The sequence below is a fragment of the Humulus lupulus genome, chromosome 3 (assembly GCF_963169125.1).
Source record: "Humulus lupulus chromosome 3, drHumLupu1.1, whole genome shotgun sequence".
Classification (NCBI taxonomy): domain Eukaryota; kingdom Viridiplantae; phylum Streptophyta; class Magnoliopsida; order Rosales; family Cannabaceae; genus Humulus; species Humulus lupulus.
In genome coordinates this window covers 92,584,491-92,606,912 of record NC_084795.1, presented here as the reverse complement: position 1 = coordinate 92,606,912, position 22,422 = coordinate 92,584,491, and the positions used below count along the sequence as shown (strand labels likewise).

General features: G+C 40.7%; 1 protein-coding gene across 12 annotated transcripts in view; it reads left to right on the top strand.

Annotated features, from left to right (window-relative positions):
- Positions 1 to 19,268, top strand: part of LOC133822974 (uncharacterized) — a 28,958-nt gene extending 9,690 nt beyond the window's left edge. For 10 of the 12 annotated variants that reach the window (XR_009888087.1, XR_009888088.1, XR_009888086.1 and 7 more), the window contains 2 exons: positions 5,653 to 5,851; positions 5,956 to 9,666. Coding sequence is in view for 2 of the 12 variants with exons in the window: in XM_062255486.1 (XP_062111470.1) it covers positions 18,306 to 18,371; positions 18,457 to 19,044 (654 nt within the window). In the remaining 10 variants the exon portion in view is untranslated. Of the gene's footprint in view, positions 1 to 5,652; positions 5,852 to 5,955; positions 9,667 to 12,418; positions 12,590 to 17,946; positions 18,372 to 18,456 lie in introns of those variants that run through there. The other 2 variants (XM_062255486.1, XM_062255485.1) reach the window with 1 other exon arrangement.
- The last annotated feature ends 3,154 nt before the right edge of the window (positions 19,269 to 22,422 follow it).

The window sequence follows — 22,422 nt, the reverse complement described above, 5'->3', positions numbered from 1 at the left end:
TGAGATCTTATATTTTGAAAAAGAATAGGAATCGATTTATGTTAACATGCTATTAGAATAGGAAGAAGAGATCTAGAACTGATTAGTAAAATTAATAGAATGAAAAGTTTATGAAATCAATTCCTAGGCTTTTTATTATTGATTTTTAATCTATTTTTTTATTGTTTTGTTTACAGTTATTTAAATTGTTTAGAATTATTCACCTTAATTTTAATCACCAAATAGAAACTGAAAAGCAATTGTTGGTAATTGATTAATAGTCTTAGTGGGACGATCTCTGTTCTTACAGAATTTATTATTTAACACGACCATGTATACTTGCGTGCATATTTTACCGATCAGTGTGACGCATGAGCAACTGCTTGACATTCTGTACGATGAGCTTGAAGTAGATAAATGTGTGTATGACTTGAAAATTGAGGTCCCGTACACATGCCTCTCATAATCTGTCAAACCTACCGTTATAAAAAATGATAGGCATGTGCGTGCATTTATTGGGTTAGCATCGAAATCTGTGGAGTAGCTGATTCCTCTATGTGTGACATTGGTTAAGAAATGAGGTATAAGAAATGCATCGGCCTCTCCCAGCGTTAATAAAGAAGTTCAATTTGAAGAGAACATTTCTTCCTCATGTCATGGTTTAAAAGGAACTCAAAGTGAGGTTGGGACATTTGTTCCCGAGACAAATCCAAACGTTATAGTCCATGATGATATTCCTGTTAGAGATCCGCCATATTTTCATGACACAACGAAGTACGATACCTATGGCTACGATCCTTATGTCAACGACGATCCTGTTGCTGATGCAACATATCTTGGTGGGCCAGATAATAGGACAGATTTTCCAACACAGAGTTCAAATGTTATGGTAGTTGAGGAGCGCAGAATAGAAGATCGGCAAACACCTAGGACAAGTAGTAGTCTTCCAAGTCCAAGTAAAACCAATGATCGTTTTAGATGGAGTTCTCCATTGGACTTAGGTGAAGATCGTAGAACATGGAGTGCTCCCATGTTCACCAAATAGAATATAAAGGCCTTACATCAACATCATTCCTCAACCGGCAAAGCTTCAGGAAAGTTCCACCTTGGCAAGTTCTTTCAGAACAAGCTTGAATTGAAAACCAAAGCATCCATATTTGCGATGAAGAATAATTTTGAGTTTATAGTGAAAAATTATGGTACTGATGTGTGGTACATTACCTGCAAGGATCCTAATTGTGGTTGGAGATTGAGGGGAAAGAAAACAATGCGATCTGAAATGATCGAGATTACTATATACAACGAAGTACACACTTGCTCACAAGAAATTCGAGATGAGGACCACCGTCAAGCATCACCGTGGGTTGTTGGCCACCTAATCAAGAGGAAATTTGCTACCGATGGTACTCGGTACATGGCAAACAACATAAGGGAGGGCATGAATCACCATTTTGGGGTCGAAATGAGTTATGTGAAGGCATGGATATGCAGAGAAGAAGCTCTTATGTATGTCAGAGGGACACTTGAGAAATCATACTCCAAGTTACCTGGATACCTGTGTCAGTTAGAGCATAAAAATCCAGGTACAATTACTGATTTTGTAGCAGAAGATGGTCGTTTCTTGTATTGCTTATTTTCCCTCGGTGTTTCTAGGCGTGGATTCCAGTACTGTCGTTCCGTCATTTGTGTGGACGACACATTCTTGAAGAATAAGTATGGTGGTCACATGCTCTGTGCTGCTGTGTTGGATGCAAACAACTAGTTGTTTTCAAATGTGATTGCATTGGTGGACAGTGAGAACCATAACTCTTGGACTTATTTCATGAGAAAATTGAAGGAAGACATAGGGACGTTGACAGCCTAGCTTTTGTATCGGACATGCATAAAAACATTAATCATGCTTTTGAGCTTGTGTTCCTAGATGCCTATCACGGTGCTTGTTACCACCACATCTGTATAAATGTGGTGGAAAAATTCAAAACTAACCATTGTCAAGACATCATGGGGTGTGCAGCGTACGCGTTTCGAAGAACAGAATTTCACAAGTTCTTTGACAAGATTAAGGTAATTGATCTGCCCATTGCCAAATATCTTGAGGGAATTGATTTTGAAAGGTGGAGTAGCACTTATTTTCCTAGAAACTGATACAATATCATGACGTGTAATTACGCAGAAAGCTTTAACAATAAAACCAAGGAGGCAAAGAGCTTTCCAGTTGCCACTTTCCTTGAATTCATAAGACTCACTCTTCAATCTTCGTTTGTCGATAGACGTGAAAGAGTTGCAAAAGCAACAACTATGTTATCACCTGAGATGGAAAAAGATGTGAACAAAGTAAGTGAGAAAGCAATTTTCCTAGATGTCTATTGAGGCCAGTTGAGTCCTATCGAGGTCTATCGAGGAGCGGCTCGAGAGTCTGGCCCCAGGAAGTTCGGCTTGCTGGGCCTGTTCTTTTGGAGCTGCGGGCGAAGGATTCATGACAACGGGTGGGGCCTTCTTCTCAGTAGGAGCAAATGGTTGAGCAGAAGGTTGGCCAGAGGGCCCATCCTTTGAAGGATCAGCTGCTCGACCCTTCTTGGCTGAGGGTGCTTGGCTAGACTCGCCATCTTGTCTCCTGGCCGATTTCCTCCGTCGGACCAGGGGAACTTCCTCCTCCTCCTGAGTCTGGTACAAGTCAAAAACGTTGGGGGAGACCATTTCTGCAGAAAAAGATAAGCATAAGCATGCAGATAGTAAGACAAAAATAGATGACAACTTACGGTACATCAGAAAAGAAGTAAGGAAAATCACAAAGTCCAATACCCGAGCTACTACTACTTGTCGCTACACTACTGACTCTACTAGTCATACACTCACTCTCTAGCACGAAGAAGTCTGGCCCTAGATTTGGAGTATACGTAAAATTGCCGTCCCCGTCAAATAAGTGACAGGGAATCGGCAAGCTATTTAAAAGCGAAATAACAGTACCGTTTTCTTCTGAAGACTCATCCAAGTCTATGACAACTTCTGCTGCCTTTTGTTTCCCCTTCCCTTGGGGGGTAGAAGGCCTTTCTGCTGAGGGGGCGCCAGTCAGTTCCCTGATCGTAACCCCAATCGGTCTCCTTCGAGGAGGGGACGCTGGGGGTTGCTGCTCGGGATGCCCCTCGGCAGTGGCATATGCCACCACGGGTTCCCTCGTTTCCTGATGAGGGGTCAGGAGGCCAGACAACCTCAAGTTTTCATCAGTGACCAGAGACTTAACGCTTTTTTCAGCGTCAGTCATCCTGGCCAATGCGTTGGACCTCAGCACCATGTCTGGTGTTGGGTTTGGGCGTAGCCATGGTCCTGAAAGGCATAAGATACTTTAGAGAAGTACAAAGAAATTTGCTAAGAAAAAGTAGCGACCAGTGGAAAAGGACATTTACCTCCTCGAGCGAAGGCCAAGTTGCTCGTAGTCATGTCGGGCGTGAGGAAATACTCTTGGTTGTATTTCCCCACGTTGGAGATATGGGTGGTGTCACTCAGGAATGTTCGGTTTGTTTCTTGGTGACAAAAATGAAAAAAGCCGGTCCCGAACTGTTGAGGGTTGGACTTAAGGTAAAAAAGGAAGTTGACCTCGTGAGGAGTAGGCTCTGGCCATTTTTTGAGTTTGTAAAGGATATAGAGTGCAGCAAGCATTCTATATCCATTTGGAGTAATTTGAAAGGGGGAAACACCGAAGTAGTTTGCCACCCCCTGATAGAACGGATGTAGAGGAAGGGTAGCCCCCGCCTCTATATGGTACCTCGACCAGGCGCTGTAGACGCCCCCAGGCAAGTTAGCCCTCTGGTCCGCAGCAGGGATCTTGAGATTGACCCCAGTGAGAGGATACTTCCTAAGGTAATTGGCAAGCATCCTGGGAGTCACCTGGCTGAGGGGAGAAAGATAAACTCGACATCAGGAAGGTTTGAATGCTGAGGGCGAGCCCTGACCTGAATGCGAGGGTCCGGGGCAGTGTTTTCTCGACCACTGGTCGAGGGAACCCTAGCCTGCGAATCAGGCTAGACAGGAGGATTTGGATTGTTTTCAGGGTTTGGTTTCTTTTTGCCTGGAGATTTAGAGCGGGCCATTTTAGGTGGTGATGGTTGAGGTCTAGAAGAAGAAAGTCTTGAGAATGGAATCTCGTGAACACGCTGAGCCGGCTGTTCTTCACCTTCAAGCAGTTGCGCAAGAAGATCGTCTTCGATTGGCCGCTCACCTCCCCACAATTCTGGCATTAAAATCTGCGAACAGAAAAATGGGGAGGTGAGGATGGAGAATCTAGAAAGTCGGTTAGAATAACGCTGGTCGTGTATAAAAGTCAAACTTTTATACAACATCATTCTAACAAAAAACTAATTTTTTCACACGAACAGTTTGAAAGGCAGATCAGAAAGTGAAAATAAAAAGTTTTTGAAAAAGCTTTTTCAACTCCTTTAAGGGCGGGAAAAACTTAGTTTTTCAACTAGCATAAAAATTGAATTTTTACTTCGGTTTTACATCCAAAATTTATGATCTCGGTAACAAACTAACTCGTAACTCCTAAATGACAAAGAAAACATCATCCTATCTAGTATCACTCGATAAATCCCCTACTTTCATGCATCTCAACCCAGGAACACAGACAACACCATAACTTAACAGTTAACTCACAGAGGCATGCACGACAAAAATAAAAAGCAGAAAAGTTCTGAAACTTACCAAAGCAAAGATCGTGGAGGTTTGAAGGAGTTTCAAGCGTACCCGAACGGACGGCTGGTTCTTGAAACGCTAAAAGATGGTCTTCAGAGAGAATGAAGGTTCTGATTTTAGGGTTTCTTGAAGGAGAAATAACTTGCGTAAAAAGGAAAGAAGACTCTGAGAAGGCTATATATATTTTTTGTCCGTGGCATGAAAGAAGAAGTAATCATCAGTTTCCTCTTTTCGAAACATGGGGAAGGGTGATAGCCGTCAATCGGTTACTTGGGAACCAAAAAGCCGTGATTAGATAGGGGTAGGTTACTTTTCCCAAGGATGCATGAACTACTCTGACAGATCTGGTGGGGTAATCGAAGAGTCGTTTCCCTTAAAGTTTATTTATTATTGGTCATAATAAATAAACTTGGGGGGCAAATGTTATCCAAAGAACAGGCACGGGTGACGTGGCAAGCGTTTTTGAACACGTGGCTGACACCTGGCAGAGTTCTGTTCGAACATCGACCAGTAAGACATTCCTGGTGTGACGGTTGAGTTTTCCTTACGACCAGCATGGTCGTATACTTCGCATATTTCAAGATGATCTTGTGGAGATCATAATCAATTCCGAGATTATCTCCAATAATTCATGACTATCCGATTAATTAGGAGAGAATATCTGTAACAAATTCATGTAATCCTCCTTGAGCCTATAAATAGAAAAATATAGCTCAAGGAAGGGACTTTTGGCTTTTGCTTAATTGAAATTACACACTTACGAGAGAATTAGAGTGATTGTATTACGATTGTACTATTTATCTCTCTCAGATTTGTGAAACTCGGAGAACCCTAGTTCTTTGATCACTCCTGTGAGATCTCCTATCAATAATAGCTTAAGTGGACGTAGGTCATTACCAGTTCTTGGGGCCGAACCACTATAATTTCTTGTGTTCTTTACTATTTTTGTCATTATATTCATTCCAACACATCTATCCACATCAGGCGTTTTGACTCCGTGTCAGTTGACCAAAACAAGGGTCAACAAAGGCTAAGAAGCAAGCAGCTGGAAAGGCACCGGCAACTGAAAAACCTGCTGGAGCAAAGCCAACTAGCAAGAAGGCTAAAGGACAATGTTTCCACTGCAAGGAGGAGGGGCATTGGAAGCGTAATTGCCCCGCCCTCAAGGCAACTGGAACCCAAGGTAATAATAATTTATTAGTCTTATATGCATGTGTTTTAGAGGATGATTCTTCTGTTTGGATAATTGATTCAGGATCCACTAATCATGTGTGTATTTCTTTGCAGCTACTTAGCAATTGGAAAACGGTGAAGGAGGGTGAGTTAAAACTTAGAGTTGGAAATGGTGAATTCGTAGAGGTCAAAGCGAAAGGACAAGCCCATTTAAATTTTGGAAATAAATTTATGTTGTTGGATGATGTTTATTTTATTCCAAATTTTAGTAGGAATTTAGTTTCAGTTTCTTTATTACATCAACAAAGATTTGCTGTTACTTTCACAAGTTTTAATATATCTATTTCATTTAATGGATGTGAATTGTGTGTTTGATGTATGGAAAATGACTTGTATATTTTGCGACCTAATGAATCACTCGCGCTTAACAATGAATTATTTAAGGTAGCTAATCCTAGGACTGCCAAGCAACAGAAGATCGATAATGATCACATGACATACCTTTGGCATCTTCGCCTTGGTCATATTAACTATGATAGGATTAAAAGACTTACAAAGGCTGGGCCTTGCCTTTGAAGGAACTCACAATGGGTGACTTACCTGTCTGGGAATCTTGTCTGGAAGGTAAAATGACCAAGCGTCCATTCTCTGCAAAAGGAGAAAGGGCCAATGTACCCTTAGGGCTCGTTCATACTGACGTCTGTGGACTGATTAATGTTCAGGCAAGAGGTGGTAATGAATATTCGTCACTTTCATTGACGATTATTCTCGATATTCATGTCTTTACCTAATGCAAAGAAAATCTGAAACTTTTGACAAGTTTAAAGAATTTTTAGCAATGGCCCAAAACCAGTTAGGTAAAACTTTAAAGATCTTGAGATCTGATAGGGGTAGAGAATATTTGGATAATCAATTCCAAGATCATTTTACTGATTGTGAGATTCTGTCTCAACTCACTACCCCAGGAACTCCGCAACAAAATAGTGTTGCTGAGCGTCGGAACCGAACGTTGTTAGAAATGGTGAGGTCGATGATTAGTTATTCAACTCTATCAGCGTCTTTCTGGGGGTATGCCATTCAGACCGCTAACGACATTTTAAATGTTGTACCATCTAAGGCTATCTCCAAAACGCCTCTAGAACTATGGAATGGACGTGAACCTAGTCTACGCCATTATAGAATTTGGGGGTGTCCTGCTCATGTCCTGAGGAAAAAGGAAGGAAAGCTAGAATCGCGAACTGAGGTTTGCTTGTTTGTAGGCTATCCTAAAAGTACTTGGGGTGGTCTGTTTTATAGTCTAGTGTACAAGAAAGAGTTTGTTTCCACAAACGCTACTTTTCTAGAAAACGACTACATGAAAAACTTCAAACCTCGGAGTAAAATACTGTTGGAAGAAATGCAATCAGCAGGAAATGTTCAACCCATACCAATGCAAATCAACAAGAACGTTGAAGAAGAACAGACAGCTGGTCCAAGTCAGACAGTTACGGTGCCTCGTCGTAGTGGGACGGAACGCTACGGGATGGATGGTGAAACCAATATGGTAGTAACTGACACTCGTGATGATGATCCTTTCTCCTTTAAACAGGCAATGGTTAGTTCTGAAAAGGATTTGTGGCTCGAAGCCATGAACCAGGAAATGGAGTCCATGTACTCCAATTTCGTCTAGGATCTTGTAGAAGCGCCGATGGACTTTAGGCCCATTGGATGCAAGTGGATCTACCAGAAGAGAAGAGGAGCAGATGGAAATGTTGAGACATATAAGGCTCGACTTATGGCAAAGGGTTATACCCAAAGAGAGGGAGTTGACTATGAGGAAACTTTCTCTCCAGTGGCCATGTTAAAATCCATTCGCATACTTTTATCCATAGCTGCAGCTCTTGATTATGAGATTTGGCAAATGGACGTCAAGACAACATTTCTAAATGGCTTTCTTGATGAGACCATTTATATGGATCAACCAGAAGGATTTGTAGTAGCTGGACAGGAAAAGAAAGTATGCAAGCTCAATAGGTTCATTTATGGTCTTAAACAAGCTTCGCGCTCCTGGAACTTAAGGTTTAATGAAATAATTAAGACCTATGGTTTTGAGCAGAACGTCGATGAACCCTGTGTTTACCAATTGAGGGAAAATGTTGTGAAAGTGTTCTTGGTACTTTATGTAGATGATATTTTGCTCATTGGCAAAAATGTCAAGAAATTATCAGACATAAAGAATTGGCTCGGGACCAAATTTCAGATGAAATATTTGGGTGAAGCTAGTTACGTTCTCGGTATCCAGATCATTCGGGACAGGAAGAACAAGATGTTGGCGCTATCTCAAGCATCGTACATAGATAAGGTACTTGAACGTTTCTCTATGAAAAACTCAAAGAAGGGACTGTTGCCATCCTGACATGGAGTTCATCTATCTAAGAAGCAGTCTCCACATACTTCTCAAGAGGAAGAAGAGATGAAATAGATTCCTTATGCATCCGCAGTTGGAAGTCTTATGTATGCTATGTTATCCACTAGACCGGACATCTGCTATGCAGTGGGAGTTGTAAGCAGGTACCAGTCAAATCCTGGTAGACAACATTGGGCAGCGGTCAAGCACATATTGAAGTATCTACGAAGAACAAAGGATTATATGTTGGTCTATTCGGGAGGTTCACTAGACCCGATAGGCTACACTGATTCTGATTTTCAGACGGATGTCGATGACAGGAAGTCTACTTCTGGAATGGTGTTTACTCTTGGGGGTGGAGCAGTGATTTGGAGAAGCGTTAAGCAGTCTGTCATTTCAGATTCCACCATGGAGGCTGCGTACATAGCTGCGTCTGAAGCAGCTAAGGAAATAGTCTGGTTGAAGAAGTTCTACACGGATCTTGGTGTTATTCCAGGAATGGATAAACCACTCATATTGTACTGTGACAATAATGGGGCTATAACGAATTCGAAAGAACCTCGAAGTCATAAAAGAGCAAAGCATATAGAGAAGAAATACCACATCATTAGGGAATATGTGTCCAGGGGTGACGTCAAGGTGATGAAGATAGCGTCGGAAGACAATCTGGCATATCCTTTTACCAAGACTTTGGCTGAGAGTGTTTTCGTGAAGCATGTAGAGGGAATGGGTTTATGCCTTTAAAAGGGCAAGTGGGAGTTTGTTGGGTTTTATGCCTTTAATAAAACCATATTTCTTATGTCACAAGTTATTATTATCAATAAAAGAAGTAGAAATTGTTTTGTTTATTCAATTGCATTGTTCGCTTCTTTTATTACATGTTTATTCAATTAATACAAACATTCATAAAATCCTGAACATATGGATAGTTACAATTATAGTGACTAGGTCACAATGGATTATAGTTGTAATTATATGTTCAAAAGAACAAGTCCTAGATTAGATCAGTGCATTGGATTTTCACTGATTAGGAAATCTACGATATGATCTACTTACACATTAGGAGTGTGATGTCTTGTCCAAGGCATTGACCAAGTAGATATGATCAGTTGTATTTGGTTACATCGGACTAGGACCGATATTGATTATTGATTGATAAATAAGTATCGTTGTTATCGAATCTAATCAATGTCACAACGTTGACCATAGGTTAAGTCGATCTTAATTCTGAGTGATAATATGTAATGACCCACTAATCTAGACTAATTGGACCATTATCGAAACTATACATAAAACTTACATTTTTACGAAAATACCATAATTTATTGAGTAACTTGAAAATAAGAGTTATTTACAAATAAACAGAATACTAAGAAGGATTTTGGGATCCCATTGTTTTTAAAACAAAACATAATTTAAAATAAAAGACATTACATAATAATGCGGAAAATACACATAAAAACCATAAAAACATAAAAGGAAGACTATATCCTCGAATCGAAAAACGCTCGGCCCCTTGACTCCATTCATCATCGATACACATTCTCCAAGCGTCACGAATCTTTCCGCCTATAAACTTATTTTCTTGCACATAAACAGAAAGGAGTGAGCCTAATGCCCAGTAAGGAAAATCTAACACAAAGTCACATACATAATTTCATAAGAAAACATAAAGACTTAACATAATACATATAACATACACTTATTATAATTGCCATTATTACTTGGGGTCCCATAGACTAAACAAGCATATGCCCATGGGATTAGTGGGGTCCTACTAGCTAAGTAGGTCATATGCCCATAACCCATTTGGGGTCTTGTTAGTCATATGGGTCATATGCCCAAGCCTACAAACATACACATATATCATAACACTTTTAATAACATAAAACATATAGATAACATAATCACATAACATGTTGATTCTAGCCTATTTTCCTTACCAAAGTTACCGAGATTATGGACTGAGTTGGGATTGTTGGAACACTCCTAAAACCATAAGAAAGAGTAAGTCTAAAGAAAGGAGATGAAATGAAAGAGATGGAAAGACTAAACCATAGAAAACATACTTACCGACTTATATGCTTAAAAGCTTGGATTCCCTAACCAAAATAAGAATAAGGTTAGGGGACTGAGTAGAAGGTTTTGAGAAAGGAAATAACATAAAAATACAGAAAAGAACTAGAGTTTTGGGTTTACCTCAAAGATTGCAAGATCAATCTAACATCCACCGAAATACTATAGCACTCACTTCCCAAAGTGTTTAATAAGCTTATAGTTTTTTTTTCCCCAAACCAAGTGTTTACACTCTCACACTCACTTAACACTTGCAGCCTCTGAACTTAGAGCAAATGGTGAATAATGGCTGGGTACTAGGTCCTATTTATAGAGTTTGGAAATGAAAATATCTTGATTTTACTTGAATAAAAATAATGGCTTTTTAAGTGAAAATCATTTGAATAATCGTTCAGCAGAGGCTGAAGACTCGTTCAGAAGATGCTGGACTGTTGAAGGAGTTTGAATGGCTGAAGGGAAAAGAATTCAAATGTATTTGAATTCATGCTGGTGGAGGCGATATATCGCCCCCTATAGGCGATATATCGCCTGGACCTTTGTTCCCGAGGCGACCGTGCATCGATTCGTGTTTTCCGTATCTACGTGCTGCGACATATCGCCCCCTATAGCTGCGATATATCGGCATACGCTGAATATTTAAACACGAATTTACACATTTTTAGCTGAGTTTGAATGGAGTAAACAGCCTTGACTAAGCCCTCAACGTGCTCAAAGCTGCTGACTGACCCTATACATTCAAACTTTTACCCTTATTTAATTTAATCCTCAAAAATACTTAATCCTTAATTACCATTCAAAACATGTGCTTAAAATCCTATTGGTTGATGTCTAAACCTTATAATATAATAATATAATCCTTAATATCAGACACATTAATCAAACCTTAGGTTATACTTAATATTCTTAAACTATAGGTTAAACTTAGAAAATCTATAAGTACTACTATGAGTGTCCAAATAACTCCCGGTCTGAACCAAAAATCCAAAGTAACAATGATAACACTAAACATACTATAATACTACTAAACAATTAGCTAAGTAAATTTCTTGGACTCTACATAATATTCTGCTAATTATATTATTTAAATCTTTTGACTTGTTCGTTACTAGCTTACCCTACGGTCTAGCCCATACTTACATCTTGGAGAGATTTAGCAATGTAATTGAGTGAGAGTATTATTCATAGATATGAAATCTATAACTTCTGTATGAGAAGTGAAAAGATGATTTCCTTAATTGCTTTGTTCAAAAGGTTAAATGATTCAGATCTCATTTCTGTGATTAAGTTCACGGAAATATCATTTATAAGGAACTTAGTGGGAGTTAAGGATAAATACTGATGAGTGGTAAAACGGTAATTTTCACCCAACTTGTTAGTAAGTCATCGATAGAGGATTGACTAACTGTAATGGTTATAACAATGGATAACGTATCTATGGTTTGGAAAATACGTTTTATGAATTCAAGAGTTCAATTCCAAGTCTATAGTGGAGTCGCGAGGAATTAATAAGATAGTGAAATTATTCGTAAAGAAATTCACGGTAACTTATTGGAGCTTGATTTCATGGATCCATGGTCCCCGCATCACCTTTGAGTAAATCATCTAGAATGTCTCAATTAATTGATTTAATTATCAATTAGAATTCTTTAAAGTTGACTAGGTCAATTTTGGAAAATTTATAGAGATATAAGATTTGAGAATAAAAGAGAATCTTTGGGTTAATTTATTAATATTGATAAATTGGTGTCAATATAAATAAATAAAATTAAATCAAGTTTCAAATTATAATTAGTTAATTTTAATAAGGATTTAATTAATTAATTAAAATAAATAAATAAATAAAAGGTTTTGAATTTAGGTCCAATTGGGATTTAAATTCAAAATAAAGGTATTGGGCCCAAGTCCATTTGTGGGAGCCCAAGACTTTTATCTTTTTGTTTATTATTTTAATTAATTCAAAGTTTAAATTTAAATTTAAATAAATCTCATTAAGTTGTCTATATCAGGAATATGATATCTAGGGTTTTCATAAGTTAGTCTCAGTTGATTCATTGGGTAAGTGAAAACCTAGACACTCTAATCCTTTCTTAGCCACTATCTCTTCTTCTTTTCTAGATCTCTATCTCATGTGTTGAGAGCCCACACTAGTTCTAGGTTGATCAAAGGCTTGGTGAGGAAGACTGTGTTGCTGATCTACTTCAATCTCTTGATAAAACTCTGCTACAGAAGGGAATCAAGGGTTAGAGAGATTGAAGGAAGGAGTTGTTCCAGTTCTGCTGCGTATTCGTAAGTTTCTACATCATTGTGTTTATGTTAATTTACGAATCTAATGTTCATATGTATGTCATGTTATTCTATGTTTCTATTATGTGTTTGGAAAAATAATAGGAAGCATGCATCTAGATTTAAATTCAAAGATCCTACACTAACTGCATGGTTGAATAACATATGTCAGAAAAACTTTAATAAAATAAACCGTTAATCAATTAATTTGTGACATTTAACAAGATAAAGTGGAACTTACTCGATGCTTGGCGAACATAAAACCAACTCAGCTGTCGAAAGAGTAATGTCGTTCTTCGTAGACCAACTAAGTATCCTGGGAATCTGGTTCCCACTATTCTCACCAAACTTTTTTCCAATAGTTAGCATGACCTCAAAAGCCCAGTACAGAAGTGTGAGGGCATAGCCATAGAAACTATACTTTGACTCCTGTTTTTTGCTTGAACCATCTTTCTTCTTCTCCTCATAATGCTTAATTGCTTCTGCAAGTCCTTTTGAACTCCTGTAATAACCTTCTGGAATGACAACTTCCCCCATGGATACTTGAAATAGTAGGCAAGATCCCCAACCATCTTTAGGGAATCACCCCATATCTGTGTTGTCTTCTCTGGGGCATTTAGTACCCTTTCTATTAAATAGCACAAACCCAACTTAAATGCGTCTTCTGGATTTGTCGAGACCTTCAAAGCATCTTCCAACTGGTCGAAACTAACCTTCGAATCACCATAAAGTATTCTTAGATGGTCAGATCACTTGAAAGATGCTCTCTCAACTCATTTGGGGACGGTGTGTTCCCAAAATTCAGCCCGATGACTAAGGCAAACTCTTCAATCCCAAATCTGCAGAGAGTGTTGCCCAAGTAGAACTGGCCCTCTTCATGCTTCTTATTTTCCACCTTCCGCAACATAAGCTGATGCAGTAGAACCCTAGAAAAACTAAAGGGCTTAGCCTTGAAGAACTGTCCCAACAAGCATACCTCTGCCCGTTCAATTAGCCCATGCCTCCTAAACTGCTCTATAAGGGTATCCAAGTAAGCACTACCCCTATAGATGACACAACCAGGAAAGTGCTTCTCCAATGGTACAATAAGGTCAGACATCTGAAAAAAATTGTTAGGAATATATTTTAAACAATCTGGTAAACATCGAGGACCATCGAAGCATGTCGAGGCCATCAAGGTTTTAAAAAATCAAACGACAGATGAAATATCGAGGTCTATCGAGGTACCACACAATAGTGATGCTGACCATTACTATCGAGGTTTATCGAGGCACATACAAAATCAGAATATACCTAATTCTATCGAATCCTATTGAGGCCTATCGATTCCTATCGATGCCCATGCTAAATCATAAAAATACCTAATTCTATCGAGGCAATGCAAAATCAGAATATATCTAACCCTATCGAGGCCCATCGAGACTTATCGAGGCAGATGCAAAAAATTACTTTATGCCTAATTTTATCAAGGTCTATCGAGGTCCATGGAGACTTATCGAGGCAGATGCAAAAATCAGTTTATGCCTAATTCTATCGAGGCATGTTGAGGTCTATCGATTTCTATTGAGGTGAACAAAATTCTCGAAAAAAAAACCCAGATTTCATTATTCCCTAGCCCCCGATCTTTCATGTGAACAAAAAATTAACAAATAAACTAGGCCCAGAAAATTTATTGTAGAATAAACAAGTAAATCCCTCACATTTTTCTATTTCGGGGTTGTTTCGTCGATCTCTTGGGTTTTCTCGCCTACCGCCTATTTAGTCGAGATTTCTTTCCACTGGTGTGCGGTCGTGGTCGTGGAAGACAATGCCCACATATTCGACAGTGAATGCGAAAGGAGAGTAAGAGATTTTGAGGATTTTGGAGATTTTGGTTTCGGGACCGAGAGAGCGAGGGAGAGAATAGAGAGAGTCCGAGAGAGAAAGTGGGAAACAAATGACAAGGATATTTTTGGAACTAAGGAAAATACTAGGATCAAATGGACATGTATATAGTGGGTAGGGAATTTTTGTTATGGTACCCTATTTAATGCATCAATAGTCAAATTTTCCTTGTATAATGATGAGTACAGTTTATTTCTTTTGCCATGTTTAAGTTAATGATTTTTGAAAAATGAAGAGTGAACATTATGAGTCTAATTTTTTTTGTGGTGTTGTTATGTTTTGTAGTTGCTTTACTTTGGAACCTTGAAAATGATTAAGCTCATCCATTTTTGTAGATATTAGACCATTATTTGTTGTTGTTTTCTTATTATTATGATTTGTGGAGACATGATGGTTAAACGAAAACGTGGGAGTTCTGCTAAGAAGGAAAATTTGGAGGATCTCATGTGAGCTTTGTATTTTTAATTGTTGGTGAATTGGTTAGGTCATACTGTTGACCCTCGATTTGGTCAACTGACACGGAGTCAAATGCTTGATGTGACTAGATGTGTTGAGATAGATTTAATGGCAAAAACAGTAAAGGACACACAAAATTATAGTGGTTCGGCCCCAAGAAATGGTAATGACCTACGTCCACTTAAGCTATTATTGATATTAGTTCTCAAATGAGTGATCAAAGAACTAGGGTTCTCTGAGTTTCACAGGCCTGAGAGAAATGAACACTACAATTGCAATACAATAGCTCTAATTCTCTTGTAAGGTAAAACTTAAATCAGCCAAAAAGTCCCTTCCTTGAGCTATCTTTCTCTATTTATAGGCTCAAGGAGGATTACATGAATTTGTTACAGATATTCGTTCCTAATTAATCGGATAATTAGGAATCATAGGAGATAATCTCGGAATTGATTATGATTTACCCAATATCATCTTGAAATACGCGGAGTATATGACCATGCTGGTCGTATAGAAACTTCAAATGTTACGTTAGGGGAATCTCACTGGTCGATGGTCGAATAGATCCTCTGCCAGGTGTCAGCCACGTCACTCGTGCCTGTTTTTTTGGATAACATTTGCCCCCCAAGTTTATTTATTACGACCAGCAATAAATAAACTTTAAGGAAACGACTCTTTGATTACCCCACCAAATCTGTCAGAGTAGTTCGTGCATTCTTGGAAAAAGTGATCTACCCCTGTCTAATCATGGCTTTTCGGTTCCCAAGTAACCTATTGACGGCTATCACCTTTCCCCATGCTTCGAAAAGAGGAAATTGATGATTACCTCTTTTTTCATGCCACAAACAAAATATATATAGCCTCCTCAGAGCCTCCTTTTTCTTTTTACGCAAGCCATTTCTCTATCAAGAAACCCTAAATCAGAACCTTCATTCTTCCTGAAGATCATCCTTCAGCGTTTCAAGAACCACCAGCCGTTCGTTCGCTTACGCTTGGAATTTCTTCCAACCTCCATAATCTTTGCTTCAGTATGTTTCAGAACTTCTCTACTCTTTTTTTCGTTATGCATGCCACTGTGAGTTAACTTTTAGGTTCTGGCAGTGTCTGTGTTCTTGGGTTGAGATGCATGAAAGTAGGGGATTTATTGAGTGATGTTAGATAGGATGATGCTTTTTTGCCATTTAGGAGTTACGAATCAGTTTGATAGTCGAGATCATAAATTTAGGACGTAAAATCGAAGTCAAAATTCGATTTTTATGCTAGTTGAAAAACTGAGTTTTTCCCACTCTTACAGGAGTTGAAAAAGCTTTTTTAGAAAAACTTTTTACTTTCACTTTTTGATCTGTTTTTCAAACTGTTCGTGTGAAAAAATTAGTTTTTTGTTAGAATGCTGTTGTATAAAAGTTTGACTTTTATACACGACCAGCGTTATTCTAACCAACTTTCTAGATTCTCCATCCTCACCTCCCCATTTTTCTATCCACAGATTTTAATGCTAGATTTGTGGGGAGGTGAGCGGCCCATCGAAGACGATCTTCTTGCGCAACTTCTTGAAGGCGAAGAACAGCCTACTCAACGCGTTCACGAGATTCCATTCTCAAGACTCTCTTCTTCCAGACCTCAACCATTACCATAAAAAATGGCCCGTTTCAAGTCTCCTGGCCAAAAGAAACCAAATCCTGAAGACAATTCAAATCCTCCTGCCCAGCCTGATTCGCAGGCTAGGGTTCCCTCGACCAGCAGTCGAGAAAACATTGTTCCGGACCCTCACATTCAGGTCAGGGCTCGTCCTTGGCATTCAATTCTTCCGGATGTCGAGTGGTATCTCTCTCCCCGTAGCCAGGTTATCCCCAGGATGCTTGCCAATTATCTTAGGAAGTATCCTCTCACTGGGGTCAATCTCAAGATCCCCACTGCGAACCAGAGGGCTAACTTGCCTGGAGGTGCTTACAGCGCCTGGTCGAGGTATCATATAGAGACGGGGGCTACCCTTCCTCTTCATCCCTTCTATCAGGGGGTGGCGAACTACTTCGGTGTCGCCCCCTTTCAAATTACTCCCAACAGATATAGAATGCTTGCTGCACTCTATATCCTTTACAAACTTAAAAAATGGCCAGAGCCTACTCCTCACGAGGTCAACTTCCTTTTTGACCTTAAGTCCAACCCCCAACAGTCCGGGACAGGCTTTTTTCATTTTTGTCACCAGGAAACAACCCGAACATTCCTGAGTGACACCACCCACATCTCCAACGTGGGGAAATACAGTCAGGAGTATTTCCTCACGCCTGACATGACTGCAAACAGCCTAGCCTTTGCTCGAGGAGGTAAATGTCCTTTTCCACTGGTTGCTATTTTTACTTAGCGATTCTCCTTGTACTTCTCTAAAATATCTTGTGCTTTTCAGGACCATGGTTACGCCCACACCCAACACCAGACATGGTGATGAGGTCCAACACACTGGCCAGAATGACTGATGCTGAAAAGAGCGTTAAGTCTCTAGTGACTGATGAGAACTTGAGGCTGTTTGGCCTCCTGACCCCTCATCAGGAAATGAGGGAACCCGCGGTGGTTGACGCCACTGCCAAGGGGCATCCCGAGCAGCAAGCCCCAGCGTCTCTTCCTTGAAGGAGACCGACTGGGGTTATGATCAGGGAACCTACTGGCGCCCCCTCAGCAGAAAGGCCTTCTGCCCACCAAGGGAAGGGGAAACAAAAGGCAGCAGAGACTGTCGTAGACTTGGATGAGTCTTCAGATGAAAACGGTATTGTTATTTCGCTTTTAGATAACTTGCCAATTCCCTGTCACTTATTTGACAGGGACGGCAATTTTACATGTACTCCAAATCTAGGGCCAGACTTCTTCTTGCCAAATAGTGAGTGTATGACTAGTAGAGTCAATAGTGTAGTGACAAGTAGTAATAGCTTGGGTATTGGTCTTTGTAATTTTCTTTATCTTTTTTCTGATGTGCCATAACTTGTCATCTATTTTTAGCTTACGATCTGCATATTTATCTCTTTCTGCAGACATGGCCTCCACCAACGTTTTCGACTTGTAAAATACTCAGGAGGAGGAGGAGGTTTCGCTGGTCCGAAGGAGAAAATTGGCCAGGAAACACGATGGGGAATCCAGCCAAGCGCCCCCGGCCAAAAAGAATCGAGTAGCCGATCCTCCAAAGGATGGGCCCTCTGGCCAACCGTCTGCCCAACCTTCCGCTCCTGCTGAGAAGGAGATCCCTCCTGCTGCCACAAATCCTTCGCCTGTGGCTCCAAATGAACAGGCCCAACAAGCCGAACTTCCTGGGGCCAAACTCTCGAGTCGCTCCCTGCGATCAGCTAAGGATCGCCTCGCCCATATCCTTAAGCATGACCGTTGCAGGGAGGCAATGACTGAGGCTGAAAACATGGGGGTCGAACAGATCCTCAACAGGGCCCTTAATGAAGTGGCCAGTGTAAGAACTCCTTTTCCTCTTTTGTGATTATAGTCTTGATTTTTCTTTCTTTTCAGATGGCCTAACTCTTATTATTTGATTGCAGGCCATGCTGACAATGACTGCTGCTCGTGCCCGCGCTGGTGCCAGCATCGAGCAGTCTCGGGTGAAGGTTATTGAGGAGCTTCAAGCCGCGGAGGCTAGGCACGCTAGGGAGCTGGAGGTAGTCTCCCAGCAGAAGGATGCCTTGGTAGCGGAGCTGGCAGAAAAGCAAGCTTCTCTGGAAAATACCAGAAAGCAGAGGGATGACTATCAAGATGCTAGCCGGACCTCTTGGCGCGAAGTCAAAAAACTTAAGGAGGAGCATCTTGCTAAGGGCACGACCATTGCTGTCCTTAAAATCCAGGTGGAGCAGCTTAAGCTTACTAATGCCAAGGACCTGGAGAGGTATAAGAATGCGACACTTCGGTGTTTCTATGATTTCTGGAAACACAACCAAAGTGCCAACTTCCACTACCTTCCAGAGGATGCCAGAAAGGCAGAGCTAGCTCGCTGCACTGCTAGGTTGGCTGCCGAAGAGAGAGCCAGGGTCCCTGCTTCCCCAGACATTCTGCCGGTCGCCGGAGTGGAGGGAGGAGAAGCTGCAGGAGGCGTGGTCGACCAGAATGCTCCACAGGATCCTCCTGCTCCATAGAATTTTTCTTTTATATTTCTTTAATCACAGACCTACGGGTCGTGATGTAAAGATTGATTTTTCTTTAATTTTGCTGCATGGGCAGCTTATTTTACTTTTTCTTTTGAACAATTACATCCAAGCAGTACTGCTTGTGGTGTAAAAGAATTCCTTTTGATATTATAATATTTTTGCTTATTATAACAAAATATAAAATTTGAAAAATACTCTAAGTACCGTAGCATGCTTTCACTTATTTTGTTCATGTGTTTACATACCTCTTGGTATGCTTTGCTATCGATGTACCTTATATGCCCCCCAAGTGACTGAGGAGCTTTAGGTCCTTGGTCACTTGCCTTGACCACGACCTGTACGAACATTACTGCTCGGCATAAAATGCAACACTTGTAATATAGCAAAACAACACACGTAATGAACAAATACTTGTAAATTTTTTTTACAAAGGTTTGGCAAGAATGACTGGCTGCGCACAGTCCCTTATAATTCTCGTATTAAAATAGACTAAACATGTCTTTACGAGTGATCTTAAAAGATCTTACACTTATAAGCGATTAGCCATATAACATGACTAACCCTTTTTCAAAACTTGTAAAAAGTAAAAATTAATACAAGCCAGTTCTTTAAGAAGGACTGTTTATTGATAATACTTGCGCATGTGTTCTCCGTTCCAATAGCGGAACGAGATCTCCATTTAAGCGTGCAAGTTTGTATGTGCCTGAATGAAGGGCTTCTTCAATCTGGTAAGGTCCTTCCCAGTTTGGTCCGAGTACTTCAGCAGCCGGGTCGCGGGTGTTTAAGAAAACTCGTCGAAGTACTAAGTCTCCGACGTTGAACTTTCTTTCTTTTACCTGTGAGTTAAAATACCGGGCGACTTTTTGCTGGTACGCAGCTACTCGGAGTTGGGCTTTTTCCCGTTTCTCCTCAACCGAGTCTAGGGACTCCATCAACAGTTGGCTATTTTGGTCTTGGTCGTATGTGATTCTTCGATGTGAGGGCGGATCTAACTCGACTGGCAACATAGCTTCATACCCGTATGCTAAGGAAAACGGGGTATGACCTGTTGCTGTTTGATGAGAAGTTCTATATGACCAGAGTACTTCAGGCAGCTGTTCTGGCCACGCTCCTTTAGCTTTCCTCCAGCCTTTTCTTCAGGGTATCCTTTAGTGTCTTATTTACCGCTTCAACTTGCCCATTTGCTTGTGGATGCGCAACTGAAGAAAAGCTCTTGATGATTCCATGCCTCTCGCAGAAGTCTGTGAATAGGTCGCTGTCAAACTGGGTGCCATTGTCTGAGACAATCTTTCGAGGCAATCCATATCGGCAAACAATGTTCTTGATGACAAAGTCAAGAACTTTCTTTGTCGTTATGGTAGCGAGTGGCTCAGCTTCGGCCCATTTGGTGAAGTAGTCGACTGCTACAACTGCGTATTTTACTCCACCTTTTCCTGTTGGCAAGGACCCGATTAAATCTATACCCCATACGGAGAAGGGCCATGGACTTTGCATCTGATTTAACTCATCAGGAGCTGCACGTGGGATCTTGGAAAGCCTCTGACACTTATCACACCTTCGCACAAACTCCATCGAGTCTTTGTTCATAGTTGGCCAGAAATAACCCTGCCTCAGAATCTTCTTCGATAAGCTCTGCCCCTCAGCATGATCTCCACAGAAGCCTTCATGTACCTCCTTCATCAGCTCTTTAGCCTTTTCTGGTGTAATACATCTGAGTAGTGGCATGGAGTATCCTCTTCGGTATAGAACACCGTCGACCAATATGTACCTAGCAGTCTGTCTCTGAAGAGTCCTGGCTTTGTTTCTATCTGCTGGTAGTACACCACTCGTGAGATACTCCAAGTACGGTGCCATCCATGTATCTTCCAACCTGATCTCCATATTGGCTTCATCTACTCGTATGCTCGGTTGGCGTAGTCGTTCAACTGGCACTATATTTAAAGTGTCAGCATCCTTCGCACTTGCGAGTTTGGCTAAGGCATCTGCGTTTGAATTATGATCTCGAGGTATTTGCTGGAGGGTATATTTCTCAAACTGTGCCAACAGATCTTTGGTTTTGTTCAGATAGACCATCATTTTCAGACCTCGTGCTTGATACTCCCTCAAGACTTGATTCACTACCAACTGTGAATCACTGTAAATATCCAGCACTTTTATACTCATGCCTTTGGCCAAACTTAACCCAGCGAGTAGGGCTTCATACTCGGCTTCATTGTTTGAAGCGGTGAAATCGAGCCTCATAGTGCAGTGAAATCGATGCCCTTTTGGCGTTATCAATATCACTCCTGCTCCTGCATGAGATTCGTTGGACGATCCGTCCATGAATAACTTCCACGAAGGAGCTTCAACTTGGGGCTTAGGCGCACTAGGTTTTTTGCTCTGTTCGCTATCTGCGAGTTCAGTAAATTCAACGATGAAGTCAGCCAAGACTTTTCCTTTTACTGCTGCTCGCGGTGAATATGTTATATCGAACTGCCCGAGTTCGACTGCCCATTTCAAAAAACGTCCAGCAGCCTCTGGTTTTTGTAGAACTTGCCGAAGGGGCTGGTCAGTTAAGATTGTGATGGGATGGGCTTGGAAGTAAGGACGTAACTTCCTTGAGGCCAAAATTAAGCAATAGGCTAATCTTTCGATGGGAGGATATCTTAATTCGGCCCCGATTAACCTCTTGCTTACATAATAAACTGCCTTTTGTACGCCTTCTTCTTCTCTTACTAGCACCACACTAGCAGCATATTCGGTGATCGCTAGGTAAATGAGCAAAGTTTCTCCATCTATAGGTTTTGATAAGACAGGAGGCTGTGCCATGTGGGCTTTTAAGGCTTGGAAAGCCTATTCGCAGTCTCCAGTCCATTCGAGCTTCTTGTTGCCTCTAAGTAGATTAAAGAATGGGACGCATTTATCTGTCGACTTTGAAATTAATCTACCGAGTGCGGCAACCCTTCCAGTCAAACTTTGCACATCTTTGATTTTTACCGGTGATTTCATGTCGATCAGGGCTTTGATCTTTTCGGGGTTGGCTTCGATTCCTCTTGAATTGACAATGAACCCCAAAAATTTCCCTGATCCTACTCCAAAGGAACACTTGAGAGGATTTAGCTTCATCTGATCCTTGTTCAAAACATTGAAACACTCCTGTAAATCCTTCACATGCCCTTCTGCCTTTTTCGACTTTACCAGCATGTCGTCCACGTATACCTCCATGTTTACTCCGACCAACTCCTTAAACATGTGGTTAACTAGTCGCTGGTAAGTCGCACCAGCGTTTTTTAGTCCGAAGTGCATTACTTTATAATAGTATAACCCTGTATCGGTCCGAAAGCTAGTGTGATCCTCATCAGGGGGATGCATACTGATCTAATTGTA